This window comes from Haematobia irritans, chromosome 1 (assembly GCF_050003625.1).
Source record: "Haematobia irritans isolate KBUSLIRL chromosome 1, ASM5000362v1, whole genome shotgun sequence".
Lineage (NCBI taxonomy): Eukaryota > Metazoa > Arthropoda > Insecta > Diptera > Muscidae > Haematobia > Haematobia irritans.
This window is the reverse complement of record NC_134397.1, coordinates 56,671,882-56,692,937: the sequence shown is the minus strand read 5'-3', so window position 1 is coordinate 56,692,937 and position 21,056 is coordinate 56,671,882. Positions and strand designations below refer to the sequence as shown.

Sequence of the window (21,056 nt, the reverse complement as noted above, 5' to 3'; positions counted from 1 at the left end):
ATTTTATTTCTTATAGAAAATTTTGTTAAAATTTTATTTCTTATAGAAAATGTTGTCAAAATTTTATTTCTATAGAAAATTTTGTCAAAATTTTATTTCTCTAGAAACATTTGTCAATTTTTTATTTCTATAGAAAATTTTGTCAAAATTTTATTTCTATAGAAAATTTTGTCAAAATTTTATTTCTATAGAAAATTTTGTCAAAAATTTTATTTCTATAGAAAATTTTGTCAAAATTTTATTTCTATAGAAAATTTTGTCAAAATTTTATTTCTATAGAAAATTTTGTCAAAATTTTATTTCTATAGAAAATCCTGTCAAAATTTTATTTCTATTGGAAATTTTGTCAAAATTTTATTTCTATAGAAAATTTTGTCAAAATTTTATTTCTATAGAAGATTTTGTCAAAATTTTATTTCTATTGGAAATTTTGTCAAAATTTTATTTCTATAGAAAATTTTGTCAAAATTTTATTTCTATAGAAGATTTTGTCAAAATTTTATTTGTCAATATTTTATTTCTATAGAAAATGTTGTCAAAATTTTTGTCAAATTTTTATTTCTCTAGAAAAATTTGCCAATTTTTTTCTATAGAAACTTTTGTCAAAATTTTATTTCTCTAGAAAATTTTATCAAAATTTTATTTCTATAGAAAATTTTGTCAAAATTTTATTTCTAAAATTTTGTCAAAATTTTATTTCTATAGCAAATGTTGTCAACATTTTATTTTTATAGAAAATGTTGTCAACATTTTATTTCTATAGAAAATGTTGTCAACATTTTATTTCTATAGAAAATGTTGTCAACATTTTATTTCTATAGAAAATTTTGTCGACAATTTATTTGAAAATTTTTTCCATATTTTATTTCTATAGAAAATTTTGTCAAAATTTTATTTCTATAGAAAATTTTGTCAAAATTTTATTTCTATAGAAAATTTTGTCAACATTTTATTTCTATAGAAATTTTTGTCAAAATTTTATTTCTATAGAAAATTTTCTCGAAATTTTATTTTTATAGAAAATGTTGTCAACATTTTATTTCTATAGAAAACTTTGTCAAAATTTTATTTTTATAGAAATTTTTGTCAACATTTTATTTATATAGAAAATTTTGTCAAAATTTTATTTCTATAGAAAATTTTGTCAATATTTTATTTCTATAGAAAATTTGGCAACATTTTATTTTTATAGAAAATTTTGTCAAAATTTTATTTCTATAGAAAATTTCGTCAAAATTTTATTTCTATAGAAAATTTTGTCAAAAGGTTATTTCTATAGAACATTTTGTCAAAATTTTATTTCTATAGAAAATATTGTCAACATTTTATTTCTATAGAAAACTTTGTCAAGATTTTATTTCTACAGAAAATTTTGTCAAAATTTTATTTCTATAGAAAATTTTGTCAAAATTTTATTTCTATAGAAAATTTTGTCAAAATTTTATTTCTATAGAAAATTTTGCCAAATTTGATTTCTATAGAAAATGTTGTCAACATTTTATTTCTAAAGAAAAATTTGTCAATATTTTATTTCTATTGAAAATTTTGTCAAAATTTTATTTCATTCGTTTTGTTTTGTTATTGTTGGTTTTTTTCCTTTAATCATTGTTGTTGTTTTTGATTTCAGCTTAAAACCATACATTGACTAAACTACAAGTGTAGCTTAACCAACGGAGAAAAATAATGTTTGTCAAATTTATTTGGGCAAAGCCCTATAGACTGCAAGATGGTTGGATGGACGCACGTTTCGGAATTACCACATTCCGCATCAGCTGCAAGTAGATGATACAATCAACGAAGAAACTTTTCATGTAGGCCAAGACTGCCTTATCGACTTTTAACGAAAAGGAACCCGACTTTGGATTAATTTTGAAAAGTGGAAAAGTCGACGTTTACAAAATTTAAAGAAAAAAAGTTGAAAGGTCAAAAAGTATATTTTTTTAATTCTAACTACAATTTCTAGAACAGTGGGCTAACCAAATATGATATGGTATGAAAAATGTTTCTGTTGGATTTGTAGTTTTATTTGCTGGCTGTAGTGAAAAAAAAAACAATAGTTGCTCCTATGTAATGATTTTTTGTTCCTGGAAATCTTCGAGAAAAGAAGATCTTCAATATTTCCCCCCAAAAAAATAGTCAGCAAAACCAATCAATCGAAAAATGAAATACAACAACAAAAGCTTATAAATTTCATTGCATTTTTAAATAACAACATCAACAAAATTTTTGTCTCAAAGTTCTCACTCATTTGAAAGAGCATGAAAGAAAATAATTTTGATAAAAAAAGAACAATAATAGCGACAATCACAACAAAGGAAGGATGAAAAAAAAAAATTAAATACTAGCAACAAAATAAAAAGAGAGAAAATCTATATAAAATGTACATGCTATATAAAAATAATAGTTTTTTATTTGTTATAATCAATAATAAATAAAAAGGCGTTAGTAGATTCGGTGTATACGGGTCCAAAAACAAATCTTTTAAATGGAAATTACCAAACTAAAGAAGTTTGGATGGAGTTGGTGTACTAACCTGCTTCGTCTTATGGGAGCCGATTCTTGCTCTTGTATTTGACTGACACGGGAGCTTTGTTTTTCATAACCGACTTTCAAATTGGACGCTTCCGTTGAGGAAGCTGATAAATTCATACCCGTGGTGGATGACGAAGGTGTCGCTGATGTTTGAGGATTTGGCGATTTACCACTTTGCTGTGGTTGGTAGATTACACCGCCACCACCACTTCCAGATTGTTGTTGATGATTAGCCGGTGAAGGTATAGAGGAGGATGTTGTAGATATCGCATTAAATGGAGATTGACGATCTAATGACGTTGGTGTTGATGAGGAGGTTGGTACAGCCAGTTGTTGTTGACTAGTCGATCGTGTATTTTGTGTTGTAGTTGAAGGATCTACAAAAGGAAAACAAGGTTAATATAAAAATTCAACAAACAAATTAATAGTCATACCTTGATTCACTGTTGAAGTTGGGGCTGTTGCTGACGTTGTTGTGGGTATATTAATTCCAGGTACATTAGCATTTGACAATGGCACGGATACATATAAACTAGGTGCATTATTACCCGCCGCCGAGGCAGATGATTGCTGCGCCGTACTGGTTGTTACATTATTGCCTCCACCATTTGCTGCTGCTAATGCAGCTTGTGCTGCAGCATATCGCTCTTCTCGCTCCTTGGCTGATGTATTGGAATTTTTATGTGATATTGAAGTATTTGTACCAGATGATCCTCCCCCTAGAATGGCATTAGAATTAACTTTGGCTTCATTTCCTCCTAAACCACCACCACCAGACGATGGTCCTCCTCCTGTAGATTTATGATGTCCCGATGTTTGACTACTACTCGCTGATGATAGAGAAGCAGCAGTAACCTCTCGGCTATTTTGTGAAGTTTCAACATTGGAAACCGATTGATGTGCGGGTGGACTTAATTCGGTTTTTTGCTAAAAAGAGATGAAATAGATATCGATTAATTTTATTGCATACAATATTTAGTGTAGATTTTTAATACTAAAATAGATTTCTAAAAAGAAAAACGTAAACATGAAAACTTCAGACAAGATAATGAAAGTATTCTTGTGCTGGCTCAAATTTATGGTTTTACACCCTGCGACTGCAACTTATAATTAAATCGGTTCAAAGTGGTTTAAAGTTATACATTTAAATGTGAATTACAGCATTTCGAGCGATTGATAGATGTGTTGTATTTTTTACTGTTTGGTAGATTGGTAGAATTCTTTATATTTTGGTAGATTTTGCAAAATATTCCTCTCCAAGAAAATTTTCTATAGAAATAAAATTTTGACAATAATTTCTATAGAACTAAAATTTTGGCAAAATTTTCTATAGCAACAACATCCTCCTCTATAATTTTGACAAAATTTTCTATAGCAATAAAATTTTGACAACATTTTCTATAGCAATAAAATTTTGACAAATTTTTCTATAGCAATAATATGTGATATTTTCTATAGAAATAAAATTTTCACAAAATTTTCTATAGAAATAAAATTATGAAAAAAATTTCTATAGCAATAACATTTTGACAAAATTTTCTATAGCAATAAAATTTTGACAAAATTTTCTATAGCAATAAAATTTTGACAAAATTTTGTATAGAAATAAAATTTTGACAAAATTTTCTATAGAAATAAAATTTTGACAAAATTTTCTATAGAAATAAACATTGACAAAATTTTCTACAGAAATAAAACTTTGACAAAATTTTCTATAGAAATAAAATTTTGACAAAATTTTCTATAGAAAAAGATTTTACAAAATTTTTTATAGAAACATCAACAAAATATTCTATCGAAAGAAAATATTGACAAAATTTTCTATGGTTATAAAATGTTGACAAAATTTTGTATAACAATAACATTTTGACAAAATTTTCTATAGCAATAAAATTTTGACAAAATTTTTTATAGCAATAGTTTTGACAACATTTTCTATAGCAATAAAATTTTGACAAAATTTTCTATAGAAAAAGAAAAAAATTTTAGAAATAAAATTTTGACAACATTTTCTATAGCAATAAAATTTTGACAAAATTTTTTATAGGAATAAAATTTTGACAAAATTTTCTATAGAAAAAAATTTTCTATAGCAATAAAATTTTGACAAAATTTTCTATAGAAAAAAAAAATATTAACAAAATTTTCTATAATAAAATTTTGTTAAAATATTCTATAGAAGTAACTTTTTGACAAAACTTTCTATAGATACGTAATTTTGACAAAATTTTCTTTGTGAATAAAATTTTGACAAAGTTTAGTATAGAAATAAAAGTTTGAGAAAATGTACTATAGAAATAAGATTTTAATAAAATTGTCTATAGAAATAAAATATTGACATTATTTCTATAGTTTGGTAGTTTTTTTTTGGTAGAAAAAAAGATATAATTGTGTAAAAATTATGACGAAAATTTAAAGTGAAAGTGAATATTTATTGGAAAATTTGACAGATTAGCAATTTCTTCTCATATGCCTCACCACACTTCAGTGTTGCCAGGTGATTTTTGATTCTTCCCCCCAAATCTTAAGAAAAAAACCCCTAAATTGGTCTAAGCTTTTTTCAAAAACCCCCAAAAAAATTTCAGAGTATAAAAGTACAAAAAGTGGTCCCAAAATTACGTGAAAAAAATCCTGTAGTGATACACTTTAAAAATTAAATTTAACACAAATATATATCCTGAAAGAAGAGTTCTTTCCTGAGAAACGAAATTTTAGAAAAACTAAGTTTTCTTTTGATGCCAAAATTTTTTTTCGTTTGAAATAAAAAATAAAATTTGCTATTTAAGAAAATACTTTAAAACAAAAGAGATTTTCGTTTATTTAAAATTTCATCCCTGAGGAAATTATTTTTTTATGGATGTAATAATACAATATGTATATCAATTTAAAGAGCGGGCTTACTCTTAAAAAGCTTTCAGCCGCTAAGATAAAATACGATTGTTTTTAATTTTGTCAAATATTAAAAATGCCCTTTTAACAGAAGAGTTTAAAAAAGATAACGAAAATAATGCTATTGGATACTTGTTTGTATTTAGGATCTTCTTGTGGACTTTCCGCATCTTTTTTCCCATAACTCATGCTATAATTGTTCCGAATTTGCTTGAGAATTGCTCCACTTTATAAGGTCTGAAATAATTTTTTACCCCCAAAAATCCCCCCAAATAAATTTTACCCCTAAAAATCCCCCTAAACATGAAAAAACCCCCTAAATTTGGGGGGGAAACCCCTAACCTGGCAACACTGCCACACTTTGACATTGATAAAAGAGAGAGGAGAGAGTATATATCAAGATGGGTACTATGATCTATTTTCAAGCCGATAAACAGATTTTACGATTCCACGGTTACTTTTATGAAGAAATTGTTCGCAATCAATTCTTTAAAACTTTTCCATTCAAGTTTTTACAAGATTTTATAATAGAACCGTCGTCATACAAAGTTTTGTATTTGAGTTTTAGTGAAAACTCTGAACATAGTACCCACCCACCTTCACATATAAAAAAATCTTTGATTTTCCCTGCATAGAATCTCCTAGATGATAGGCTTTCATGAATACTTCATCACTCATCATAGCAAATGCAATTACTTTTGTATAATCGCTAATTAACCTTATAATAATTGAGTTCATATACATAATTTTAGCATTATTATTTGTTTTCATAATTAGAACAACATGGAATGGAGACATATACATAATACGATGAATAGTAATGAAAAGGCATGACAAAAAATAACGCTTTTATGTATACATTTCCGCTTTTCTGGGAATAAGACAAGTATTGAAAAAAACCTATTCCATGTTTACTCAATGCATACGCATACAGTGAAATGAAAATTACGACAAAAGCATTTTTTTTGCATTTTGCCAACAAATTGTATTTCGTAATAATAAAAAACAACAACAACACAAGGTGGGATGTGCTACAACTCAATGTAACAATAAATTGTTTTAAGAGCGATGAAAAGAGATAAGAGACATAGTGATACTCAGGTAAACAGGAAGATCTTTTGAAGAGAGTAATTTTTGAGATGAGAGTGTAAAGTTTGATATTAAATTACAAATAAAAATTAGCAATGTAATTTAGTCCATAGTTTATTCTAATATAGACTCTCTACTTTTGATGTATTTTTCGTTATTGAACAGTAAGAAGGAAAATGCATAAATTTTTCAAGTATTCATATTCGCAGGGAAAACAAAATTTTCTCATATTAAAGCAGATGGTAGGCCATAAGTAGTGCTGCCCATGCTCTTTTTGAACAACGGTATAGTAACAGGTTGGCTGATAAGTCCCCGGTCTGACACATAGATGGCGTCGCTAGTATTAAATGCATATTATTTTTATATAGTACCAACCTTCAAATTATTCGTGTCAAAATTTGACGTCTGTAATTCAATTAGTTTGTGAGATAGAGCGTCTTTTGTGAAGCAACTTTTGTTATTTTGAAAAAAAAATGGAAAAAAAGGAATTTCGTGTTTTGATAAAATACTGTTTTCTGAAGGGAAAAAATACGGTGGAAGCAAAAACTTGGCTTGATAATGAGTTTCCGGACTCTGCCCCGGGGAAATCAAGAATAATAGATTGGTATGCAAAATTCAAGCGTGGTGAAATGAGCACGGAGGACGGTGAACGCAGTTGACGCCCGAAAGAGGTGGTTACCGACGAAAAAATCAAAAAAATCATTTTGAATGACCGTAAAATGAAGTTGATCGAGATAGCAGAGGCCTTAAAGATATCAAAGGAACGTGTTGGTCATATCATTCATCAATATTTGCATATGCGGAAGCTCTGTGCAAGCTCACATTTGACCAAAAACAACAACGTGTTGATGATTCTGAGCGGATTTTGCAGCTGTTAACTCGTAATACACCCGAGTTTTTCCGTCGATATGTGACAATGGATGAAACATGGCTCCATCACTACACTCTTGAGTCCAATCGGCAGTCGGTTGAGTGGACAGCGACCAGTGAACCGTCTCCGAAGCGTGGAAAGACTCAAAAGTCCACTGGCAAATGACCTCTGTTTTTTGGAATGCGCTTGGAATAATTTTTATCGATTATCTTGAGAAGGGAAAAACCATCAACAGTGACTATTATATGGCGTTATTGGAGCGTTTGAAGGTCGAAATCGCGGCAAAACGGCCCCATATGAAGAAGAAAAATGTGTTGTTCCACCAAGACAACGCACCGTGCCACAAGTCATTGAGAACGATGGCAAAAATTCATGAATTGGACTTCGAATTGCTTCCCCACCCACCGTATTCTCCAGATCTGGCTCCCAGCGACTTTTTCTTGTTCTCAGACCTCAAAAGGATGCTTGCAAGGAAAAAATTTGGCTGGAATGAAGAGGTGATCGCCGAAACTGAAGCCTATTTTGAGGCAAAACCGAAGGAGTACTACCAAAATGGTATAAAAAAATTGGAAGGTCGTTATAATCGTTGTATCGCTCTTGAAGGGAACTATGTTGAATAATAAAAACGAATTTTGACAAAAAAAAATGTGTTTTTCTTTGTTAGACCGGGGACTTATCAGCCAACCTGTTAGTACCCATTATACCCAAAATATCTTCCTAAAAATATGTAGTATTACAGGGTTGCTTGAATAGAAGCTTTAGATCATTTCCACAAGTTATGTTGGGTTGTGCAAAGTATCTCTATCCTTTTTTTGTATTTTTAGTGTTAGTGTTAACATCTACAGATTACCAAAAGAATTCGCAATATTTTGGTTTTTCATAAAACGCTACATTGATATCACTGCCGGATAGAGAAAAATGAAAAGGCCGATGAAAAACGATTGCAATTGACAACCCAAACTGTTTAATAGCGAGAGTGGGATGAGGCAATGGCGGAAGATGTAACAGAAATAGACAAAGCGAAATAAAATCGTAACTGCAACAAAAGTCAATGTTGCAATAGCGAACGTCATCGTATAGTATGCTATAACTTATTATACCTTATGCCTATGGGTGGAGGAAGGGGGTGGAGGTTGGTCAAAATGATTTTTATAGATAGATACATAACACAGATAGATTGTATTTGTAGACACAGTCAATGCACAAAAACATGAATAATAACGATAAAAATGCATTTGAGCGACAGGTTGAATGTACTAAGAGTGAAAGGTACAAAAACAAACAGCGAAAGAGACATAGGCATAGGCATAGAAAGAGTGAAGCAGAGAGTAACAAAAATAAATCTATGAGTGCGTATGTGTATGTGTGTGTAACTGTGCATGTGCATCTTTCGATAAACGGGAAAATTGGGGTTTGTTGGGTAGAGGGAGGATACTTTGGGAAGTGTTGGGTGTAGAGGAGGATATAGTTCAAATATGGATGGGGTGGTAGATGCACGACATAATCACATTAACGAATATGAGAATTGTCGGCACAATGCCTATCTAGCTATATCCATACGCATATTAGAATCGATGAAAGTGTTCCGGGATTTATAATACACACGTCCCATGTATTCAATGCAACCAAGTGTGGTATGTTTCACAAAATCTCGGCATGTGGAAGACATATTTAGGGGAAATGAATCGTTCTAATTATACAAAAAAAAGCAAATATTGACCAAATAAGATGGAAAAAGTTTGGAATATGTTTTTTTGTTGTAAAAAAAAGTTCACTTCATTTAAGGAACACAAAAAAAAATATCTGGAAATATCTAGAATATGTCTGAAACTGTTGACTCAAATGTAGGAAATTGTTTTGAATATTATTTTCAATATTTCAACTGAACTCTGTCTAAGGGCGTTTTGGTTTCGCAAAAAAAAAATGTTGCCTTGGTGTTACAATACTTTTTTCCTCATTGTATGTTCGTCCACATGATAGTGTCATTCTAAAGTTATTGTTAATTCATAATATTGTGAGGGATGCAGGACCCAAACGCTATGACGGTGTCCTTTATATTTTGCAATCAATTTCGAGAATGTTGCAAATCGAAATCGCCATAAGTTACAAATATGCACCACTTAAAAATGCGGTCCAGCTACTATTTCTACATATACAATCATATCACATATCATAAAATGTAGGTATACATAGTCTTTGCACATTAAGAACATTTCATTAAAATTGAGCTAACGTAAAATTTTCATTGATATAACAAATCCTTTTCGTTAGGGCAATGAAACTATTCATTAATGATATGAAACGAATTGTTGGTTAAGAAATAATTTGTAATAGTAACGAAATAAATTCGTTACATAAACGAATTTATTTTATTGACTCAATCTTAGGGACACATTTCGTTAATTTTCGATTAGTATTAACCATAGAACAGTGTTGCCACTATTGAGCAATTTTATCAAAATTGGAGATTTCCCTCTGTGGACGATATTTTTATGTTGGGTACTTGGGGATTTGATGGGGGAATTTCTAGAAATTTTGGGATTAATATGCAGCGAGTATTGCAAATGGAGCCTGTTGACTAGAAATGGAAACAGGGGTCCTAGCCACGGTTGCCACAATTGGTAGGTTAGGTTAGGTGGCAGCCCGATGTATCAGGCTCACTTAGACTATTCAGTCCATTGTGATACCACATTGGTGAACTTATCACTGAGTGCTGCCCGATTCCATGTTAAGCTCAATGACAAGGGACCTCCATTTTTATAGCCGAGTCCGAACGGCGTTCCACATTGCAGTGAAACCACTTAGAGAAGCTTTGAAACCCTCAGAAATGTCACCAGCATTACTGAGGTGGGATAATCCACCGCTGAAAAATTTTTGGTGTTCGGTCGAAACAGGAATCGAACCCACGACCTTGTGTATGCAAGGCTGTGGTGCAATGCTAACCATTGCACCACGGTGGCTCCCACAATTGGTAGAATTCTTACAAAAATGGTAGATTTTTTACTGTTTGGTAAATAGGTAAAATTCTTGATGTTTTGGTAAATTTTGCAAAATATCAAACTCCAACTAAGAGGTATTTCACAAACTTTTATATAATTAATTTCCTTAATTTGACAAAATTTTCTATAGAGATAAAATTTTTAACAAAATTTTCTAAGAGATAAATTTTTAACAAAATTTTCTAAGAGATAAAATTTTGACAAAATTTTCTATAGAGATAAAATTTTTAACAAAATTTTCTATAGAGATAAAATTTTGACAAAGTTTTCTATAGAGATAAAATTTTGACAAAGTTTTCTATAGAGATAAAATTTTTAACAAAATTTTCTATAGAGATAAAATTTTGACAAAATTTTCTATAGAGATAAATTTTTGACAAAATTTTCTATAGAGATAAAATTTTTAACAAAATTTTCTATAGAGATAAAATTTTGACAAAATTTTCTATAGAGATAAAATTTTGACAAAATTTTCTATAGAGATAAAATTTTGACAAAATTTTCTATAGAGATAAAATTTTGACAAAATTTTCTATAGAGATAAAATTTTGACAAAATTTTCTATAGAGATACATTTTTGAAAAAAAAAAATTTATGGAGATAAAATTTTGACAAAATTTTCTATAGAGATAAAATTTTGACAAAATTTACTAAAGAAATAAAATTTTGACAAGATTTTCTATAGAAATAAAATTTTGTCGGATTTTTGGGGGTGAAATCGTTTCAATTTGGAGACAAAAGCTTTAAAAAATACTGGCGACACTGCCATAGAATAAACCACAGGTTAATAAAATTTTCAATTCGTTAAACTGTTTTATCGACAGAATATCGTTTCAATTTGGTGTCTCCAAGCTTAAAAAATACTGGCGACACTGCCATAGAATAAAATAGAGTTTAATAAAATTTTCAATCCGTTAAACTGTTTTATCGACAGAATAAATAAACAAGGTTTAAGAAAACGGCATTGTCAGTCAAATAGTAGACTTTTCTATTCACAAAAAAAAAATTTTCACGAAAATTGTCTCCATTAAAAAAAGTTTTAAAAAATATTCAATTAAAAATTTAATTGATTCAATAAATTTTTCAATTAATTTTTTAATTGATACTATCATTTTAGTTATTGTAGACATTTCAATTAAAAATTAATCGGATCAATTAATTTCGTGATTGAATCAGAAATTTGTTTTTTCTTAGGAAATTTTCTTAGGATGCAAAAAAATTTATTTAGAAACAAAGACAAAATTTTCTATAGAGATAAAATTTTGACAAAATTTTCTATAGATATAAAATTTTGACAAAATTTTCTATAGAGATAAAATTTTGACAAAATTTTCTATAGAGATAAAAGTTTGACAAAATTTTCTATAGAGATAAAATTTTTAACAAAATTTTCTATAGAGATAAAATTTTGACAAAATTTTCTATAGAGATAAAATTTTTAACAAAATTTTCTATAGAGATAAAGTTTTGACAAAATTTCCTATAGAGATAAATTTTTGACAAAATTTTCTATAGATAAAATTTTGACAAAATTTTCTATACAAATAAAATTTTGACAAACTTTTCTATAGAGATACATTTTTGAAAAAAAAATTTTTATGGAGGTAAAATTTTGACAAAATTTACTATAGAAATAAAATTCTGACAAGATTTTCTATAAAAATAAAATTTTGACAAAATTTTCTATAGAAATAAAATTTCGACAGCATTTTCCATAGAAATAAAATTTTGTCGGATTTTTGGGGGTGAAATCGTTTCAATTTGGAGACAAAAGCTTAAAAAATACTGGCGACAATGTCATAGAATAAAGCACAGTTTAATAAAATTTTCAATCCGTTAAACTGTTTCATCGACAGAATAAATAATCAAGGATTAAGAAAACGGCATTGCCAGTCAAATAGTAGAGTTTTCTATTCACAGAAAAAATGTTCACGAAAATTTTTTCCATTAAAAAAAGTTTTAAAAAACATTCAATTAAAAATTTAATTCATTCAACAAATTTTTCAGTTAATTTTTTAATTGATTCATTCATTTTAGTTAATGTAGACATTTCAATTAAAAATTAATCGGATCAATTAATTTCGTGATTGAATCAAAAAATTTTTTTCTTAGGATGCAAAAAAAATTTATTTAGAAACAAATACAAAATATAGACAATCGTTCACAACAGTTGTTATAAATTTGCTCTTAAAGAAAATACTTTATAACAAAAGAGTATTTCATTTCTCTAAAATTTCATTCTGGAGGAAGGTATTTTTTCTTTGAGTGTATAGTAGACCCTACTATTAAAATTTTAATAAAAAAGATGTATATAAACGTAATTTTTTATTTTTTTCTGGGTGTATGCTCGATATTATATCTTGCCTGCCCATAAATTCGTTCACTTTTGTTTTTATTTCCTTTCTGGCTATTTTTTTTTTTTCTTCGCATGCATATTGCTGTGTCTGCGTATTCACTAATTTTTGTGGTTTAAACTGCCTAAAGGGTTACGAAAAAAATAAACTAAAACAACCAAGCCATAGTAGAGACCGGCCGGCAGTCAATTTTGCAAAACCCGATTTGGCCAACAGCAAACAAAATTGGGTAAAACAAAAAAAAACACCAATAATTGACTAACAATAAGTTTGCAACAAATAAAAAGACACGCATCATACATCACAGGATGTGCGGTCAAAGTCGGAATATAGACAGGACGACAGCTATACAATACAGCATACCAGCACCACCACCATATGACGCATGATGGATGGATAGATTATTTGGATTGCCTGTAATGGGTCATCACCGCCTGAGTTTATTGTTATTCATCCATTGCATGTTTTTCTCAATTAAATAAAACATGAACACACTAAAGACGCATATTCTGCATTTCTATAGTCATTCAATTAGAATGTTTGTGTAAAGGTTTGTGGTTAATATAACTGAGAAGCATTTCCAAAATAAAAGTAAAGCTATATTCGACAAAAATATTCATATAACTATAATAATGTGGTTTTTGATTCTAAAAACGTTGCGATATGTTACCACACAGAAAAAAATATCACCAAAATATTTCCAATTAAAAAGTTAATTGAAGTTGAAAAAAATTTCAATTAATAAATTAATTGATACAATTAACTTTTTTATCAAGATAGAAATATTAAGTCAATTAAGTCGATGATTGAAAATTTAAAAATTTTTAATTAAAACATTAATTGATACAATTAACTTTTTAATCAAATTCGGAAGACTAAGTCAGTTAATGAAAGTGATGAATATTTTTTAATTTTTAATTAAAAATGTATTTCAAACAATCAATTGTTAATCCAAATAAAAACCAATTCAGAAAATAATTGAAAATAGTTACATTTCTTAATTAAAAAATTAATTGAGTTTGGCTATCAACATCAATTAAATTTTTAATTGAATCAATTAAAAAATTGATTGAAATTTGCTAATGAAATCAATTAATATTTTAATCAAGAATTTTTTCTATGACCAATTAAAACTGTGATTGATACTATCATTTTCGTGATTGAAGACATTTCAATTAAAAAATTAATTGGATCAATTAATTTCGTAATTGAATTAGAAAAACAATTTTTTGTGTGCAATTACTAAATATAATTTCGTCTCAGCTTAAACCACTTGCTCAGCTTGACCACGAATACTGAATAAATTTTTGCACAGAAAAAAATATTGACCTAATATTAAAGAAATAATTAGCGAATTTTTTTAGTTTAAAGGAAAGTTTATAATTTTTGCTTTAAATTTTATATATAAAATTTAGGGCAAAAATCTTTGCTTCCCTTCTCTTATTTTGATAATTTTGCATCGTTGTTTTAATTAAGAGAATATTTTGTTGCTTTGATACACAGTGAAACCTCTCAGAAGTGAACACCATTGGTCGCCTAAATTCAGGGATGGAAAATAAAATTTTTAAGAAAATATAAAAAAGGTATTTTTTGAGCGAAAAAGTACTTTTTACTATTTTTAAACAAAAATTCCATTAGAAGAATATTGTCAAGAGCTCCTATAGACTCAAAGAAAATAAAATTTTGTTTTTCAACTCCTCAATTTTAAATATTGTTTTTTATTTTTTAGTTTTATATCCGCTTACAAAGACTACCGTAATATTGTAATCACGGTTGCCACAGTTTTCTACCAAAAATGATAGTTGTTTTTACTGTTTTGTAGATTGGTAGAATTCATGGTACCTTCATAAATTTGGTACCTTCTAACATTTTGGAGAAATTTTCTATAAAAATAAAATTTTGACAAAATTTTCTATAGAAATAAAAAATTTGGAATTTTTTCTATAGGAATAAAATTTTTGGCAAAAATTTTCTATAGAAATAAAATTTTGACGAAATTTTCTATAGAAAAAAAATGTTTGGCAAAATTTTTTATAGAAATAAAATATTTCAAATTTTCCAATTTAAAAATTAATTGAAATTTGCTAGTGAAATCAATTATTTTTTTTTAATCAATACTTTTTTCTATGCCCAATTAAAATGTGATTGATACTATCATTTTCGTGATTGAAGACTTTTCAATTAAACAAATAATTGGATCAATTAATTTCGTGATTGAATCAGAAAAAAATGTTTTTGTGTGTGGAGGAAAATTTCAAATGCATGTGCTATCGGAGTCCTTTAAACCCGACTTAACTACAGCTTAAAGTTCCAAAGTCAGACTTCACTTCAAATAGAAGTTGTGTTTCATGTAAAAAATCTTAAAATAAAGAGTTGTTAGGCATTCTCCTATCAACAAAAAGTCAAGCAATTTAAAGACGATTTCGTTAATTTTCAATAATTCAGTGTATTAATACTGGATTATATTTTTATTTGGTAGAGCTGCTTATGAAAAAATCGACGGGACGGACATTTTGGTTCTCTCTATGCAAGCAAACCTCGCACTCTTTCTGAATTATCTCACAGCAAGGTTGCCAACCTTATTTTCCTTCTTTTGATTGCCTACTACAAATGTTTAACATCAAACGAATTGCCAACCATCTTTTAAAAGAGACTGTGTACAGAGACTGGAAATATCGATTAACCAATAATAAATAAAGTGCAATATTGTAATAAATTACAAAGACAAAACTCAAAATAAACATAAACACCTGTCAGATAAATAGTACGTTATAGGCTTGTGTGTTTATATATAGACATCTAAAATTATTTGGTTAGACCCTTCACTATATTGTCAGTAAAGGAAGGTAAACATGTGCCATGTTGCCATGTCCAACAACAACAAAAACACCGGCTACATGAAATTACCAAGGATTACACATGGTATTTGTAAGATAACAGCTATAAGAAGGAAATATTAAGAACAGGACCAAAGAAAACAATAACAAAATATATAGAGAAAATGCAAGTAACATCCTACTTGGAAAATATCCTGACTACCTAAACGCAAAAAAAAAAAAAACAACAAAACATTTGTTCCTTTTTTACCACACAAAGTAGTTTTCGTAATAAGATGGGGATAACAAAAAAGAACACACACACATTTAAGACATTTTGGTACACAGGACATGAGGGTATGCGCCTATCAAAAAGAGGGAACCTTAGTCATTATTCACATTCTTGTGTTGTACCTCAAACCGGGCAGCTGTGAATGATTTCGTGAATAAAACTATTTTCTTTTTTTTTTGCCCTAAGAAAGTTTCCCCCTTTTTACCTCTCTCGCTCTCGGTCTTTATCCCAGGGTTTTAAATTTCTGCTTATCCTTAAGGCAGGATATATATGTTATACATACTTTATTAGGGAAGGATTGTTCTTAAGTGAATGGATGTTTGATGATCAGTTATATAATACGATTTTTTCCATTTTGTTTACAGCTTAATCAGCAGATGTTAGGTTTCTCAACAATGATCAGTTATGGGGGAATATGAAGAATAGGATTATTCCAGAAAGCACAGCTGTTTCCCTTTAAGATTGGAATTTTTTTTTATAAAATTGTTTGTTACTATCCAACTTGCCTTTTCTCCTTTTGGAGCTCAAATGAATATTTGTGATTATACATTTGGCACCATCAACTTGATCTCAATTTAATATAATAGAATATATTTAATAAAATTTAGAACAAAAATTTTTTAATAATAATAATAAAGGAAAATGTCTTTCAAAGAAAGATATTTTCATTAACTTTCAAACTGGGAGCCACCGTGGTGCAATGGTTAACATGCCCGCCTTGCATACACAAGGTCGTGGGTTCGATTCCTGCTTCGACCGAACACCAAAAAATTTTTCAGCGGTGGATTATCCCACCTCAGTAATGCTGGTGACATTTCTGAGGGTTTCAAAGCTTCTCTAAGTGGTTTCACTGCAATGTGGAACGCCGTTCGAACTCGGCTATAAAAAGGAGGTCCCTTGTCATTGAGCTTAACATGGAATCGGGCAGCACTCAATGGTAAGAGAGAAGTTCACCAATGTGGTATCACAATGGACTGAATAGTCTAAGTGAGTGGGCTGCCACCTAACCTAACCTTCAAACTTTTATAAACTTGTTCTTAAATTTTTAACTGAACTTAGGATATCTATCTTTGACATTTGGTTACTTTCATTAACCTATTAACGCCGTCTGTCCCCATATGAGGAACCTATTTAAAGTCAAACAACTAATAACAAATAAACCCGGATTTTTGGCCAGCGTTGTCTTAAATTTTTTAAATTGATTTTCAAAAAATTGTTTTGAGAATCAATACTCCACGCAGTTGTGGTGCAAATGACCATGGGTAATTTATCGATTTCTATACACTCTTGATATTTAAATCTTATTAGAAAAAAAACATTTACTGAAACGCAATTATCAGAATAATTTATTATTCAACTTATTCCAAACGTTTTTACTTTCTGAAGCGTTTGACCCAGAGGCCTTTTGAATGAGTTCAAATCGTGTCCTAAAGTGTAAATTCAGCCCGTCAATGATAAACCCATATAAAAATGACCGGTCCTTCAATATGTTTTGACCAGAACTGATACTGGTCCATGTACATCAGGGACTAGTCCTGTACTGGTCCTGGGGTTGATCCATCTCTCGTAGGGAAACGTTACTTCGATTGTCTCTATTCGTTTTTTTTTCACGAAAATGATCAATAATAGAATTAAGTAGAAATAAAAAACATAATTGATTAAGTTAATTGGGATTATTTGATTTAATTTGATTGTATCAATTAAATTTTTAATTAAATACGATTTCAACTTTAATCAATTTTTAATTGGAAATATTTTGGTGAACATTTTTTCTGTGATACAAGCCCAGTGGAACAGAAATTCGGCGGAGTTTTGCCGTATGTGTACATACACATACACTTTTTATACCCTCCACCATAGGATGGGGGTATATTAACTTTGTCATTCCGTTTGTAACACATCGAAATATTGCTCTAAGACCACATAAAGTAAATATATTCTGGGTCGTGGTGAAATTCTGAGTCGATCTGAGCATGTCCGTCCGTCCGTCTGTTGAAATCACGCTAACTTCCGAACGAAACAAGCTATCGACTTGAAACTTGGCACAAGTAGTTGTTATTGATGTAGGTCGGATGGTATTGCAAATGGGCCATATCGGTCCACTTTTACGTATAGCCCACATATAAACGGACCCCCAAATTTGGCTTGCCGATCCTCTAAGAGAAGCAAATTTCATCCGATCCGGATGAAATTTGGTACATGGTGCTAGTATATGGTCTCTAACATTCATGCAAAAATTGGTCCACATCGGTCCATAATTATATATAGCCCCCATATAAACCGATCCCACGATTTGGCTTGCCGAGCCTCTAAGAGAAGCAAATTGCATCCGATCCGGCTGAAATTTGGTACATGGTGTTGGTATATGGTCTCTAACAACCATCAAAAATTGGTCCACATCGGTACATAATTATATATAGCCCCCATATAAATCGATCACCAGACCTCCGGACCCTCTTGGAGGAGCAAAATTCATCAGATTCGGTTGAAATTTGGTACGTGATGTTAGTATATTGTATCCAACATGCAGGTTAGGTTATGTGGCAGCCCGATGTATCGGGCTCACTTAGACTATTCAGTCCATTGTGATACCACAGTGGTGCTGCCCGATTCCATGTTAAGCTCAATGACAAGGGACCTCCTTTTTATAGCCGAGTCCGAACGGCGTTCCACATTGCAGTGAAACCACTTAGAGAAGCTTTGAAACCCTCAGAAATGTCACCAGCATTACTGAGGTGGGATAATCCACCACTGAAAAACTTTTTGGTGTTCGGTCGTAGCAGAAATCGAACCCACGACCTTATGTATGCAAGGCGGGCATGCTAACCATTGCACCACAACAACCATGCAGGAATTGGTTCATATCAGTCCATAAGTATATATAGCTCCCATATAAACCGATCCCCAGATTTGACCTCCGGTGCCTTTTGGAGAAGCAAAATTCGTCCGATCTGGTTGAAATTTGGTACGTGTTGGTAGTATATGATATTTAACAACCATGCCAAAAGTGCTCCATATCAGTCCATAATCATATATAGGCCCCATATAAACCGATCCCGATATTTGGTTTTGGAGCCTCTTGGAGGAGCAAATTTCATTCGAGTCAGTTGAAATTTGGTACATTGTGCTAGTATATGGCCGTTAACAACCATGTCTAACTAGGTCCATGTCGGTCTATAGTAATATATAGCCCTCAGATAAATAGATCCCCAATCACACAAAAATTAGTCCATATCAAGTTCATAATTGTATATAGCCCACATATAAGCGACCCCCATATTTCAATTTTTAATTGAAAATATTTTGGTGATATTTTTGTCTGGGTTCATAAACTCTTGTATATTCTGAAACAGCTCTTCTAACTCATACCCCCATGTTCCGCTATTCGGAATCGTAAATCGCAAGAATTTATATTTCTTACAACTAGAAAATTCGGATACACTTAAACTTAAATACAATTTTATTATGATCTCATTAAAGAGAACTATATTTCCAAATGTTAAGTTTATATATTTTGGAATTAGAAAAATATCACTAAAAGAAAATTTTGCAATTTTTGAATATCGTAACATGGGGGATAGTCTTTTGTAAACGGTCTCGTTGCCAAAAGCCTTGTAAATATCCCAATCATCAAAGGATCTCATGTCTAAAAAAATTGAATAATCTTATTGTAGTTTACAATCACCTTATTGGTAAATCCTTTATTAAAATAAATCCTTTCCATGATTTATTTTCGAAATTCTATAGCCCCCCATAGTATATCAATTTCATTTTCTTCTTTTAAAAACTACAAATGCATCTCAGTTTTCTAGTAAATATTTTTTACACAAATATTTATCCAACTCATTTGGTGAAGTGGTTTTTTTGCCTTTTCCCGCTTATTTCTTCCCCTCCACCATCATCATTCTCATCGTCGTCATAATAAAATTGGAAAGAAGGGTATCATAAATATTTGATGGAACCAGGATATGAATTTCTGCGCAGATGTTATTTAAGTCACGTACACCAAAATGAAAAAAAAAAACTGCCACAACAAAAGGGGAGAGTTTGTGTTGTTAATATAAGTGAGAGATTGAGAACAAAACAGAGAGAAGGACATTTACCAAACATATTGGTAAAGAGAAAGAGATTTTGATTGCACTGTCATCGATTTTGTGTGTACTATCTAGTACTGTTGCTGCTCTACTACTACAACATGTTTTCCAAAACAAGTGACCAAATATATAACAACAACAACAATAGGGAAGAACTAACGAAAGAAAATAAAAATAATACAAGAAGACAAAAAATACAGAGAGAACGAGAAGAAGCAGAAGTGCATGTGTGAGAGAAATATTTTGGGAGAAGAGGAAAAAGGCCTTGTCGATGTCGATGTTGTTGTTATTGTTAATCCAATATTGAAATGAAGTTCCGGTATAAATCGTCAAGCAGAAAGAGAATTTCCAAACTAAACAAATGATGTTACAAGTAGTCTCACGACTATGCCACAAAAGCCGGCGTCTCTTACGTTCTTTTTTTCTTCAGTTTTGTTTTTTCTCATCAACTCCTGTTTATTCTACTACTCCTTCGAATTCGAATGATATTGGAATAATGATGGTTGCTGGATTAATGGTTACACGTTCCCTTGCTATTGCGTTATTATAACAAACAACCCCCACATTTATAACAAAAGTTCGCTGCTCCGAACCAACGTTCTCAATAATTTATAGAAATAAAAATTCAATTATTATTTATAGAGGAAGGAAGAAAAACAAAAACAACATAAACTGCAAAACGAATGCCAGTTGTGGTGAGATGGGGGATTGGCTGGCTGGCTGGCTGACAGAATGCCTTGCCTTGTCAGCAATACGGTATGTCACAATACAATGACATAAAGCGAAATGGCTTGGCTTTCTGGCTGCCTGACTGACTGGCATGCTGCCGGTTCGGGTCGTTGTCTTAGATAGACAGACAAACATTATGGATTTCCATACTCTGATGGCGGCGTACCTTCTTTCTCGTCAAAAATTTAAAGGGTTGAAATATCATCGAATGACGAATGTTATGGGCGAGAGTACAGAAGCAGGAGAAAAAAATCGCGCTCAAATCAAATAGAACATATATCGAAGTGTCTAGAAGGATTGTTTTTTATCTTAGCTAAATTGCTATTAACAACTACCACAATCTAATGTTTATTGTCTAAGGTAAACGATAATTGTTTTCCTGATAGGTGAG

General features: G+C 30.3%; 1 protein-coding gene across 8 annotated transcripts in view; it reads right to left on the bottom strand.

Moving 5' to 3' along the window:
- Positions 1-21,056, bottom strand: part of Alh (coiled coil domain containing protein Alhambra) — a 103,898-nt gene that overhangs the window by 28,897 nt on the left and 53,945 nt on the right. For all 8 annotated transcript variants that reach the window (XM_075290429.1, XM_075290432.1, XM_075290428.1 and 5 more), the window contains 2 exons: positions 2,967-3,459; positions 2,534-2,909 (listed from right to left, as the gene is read on the bottom strand). In XM_075290429.1, coding sequence (XP_075146544.1) covers positions 2,534-2,909; positions 2,967-3,459 — 869 coding nt within the window. The remainder of the gene's footprint in view (positions 1-2,533; positions 2,910-2,966; positions 3,460-21,056) is intronic.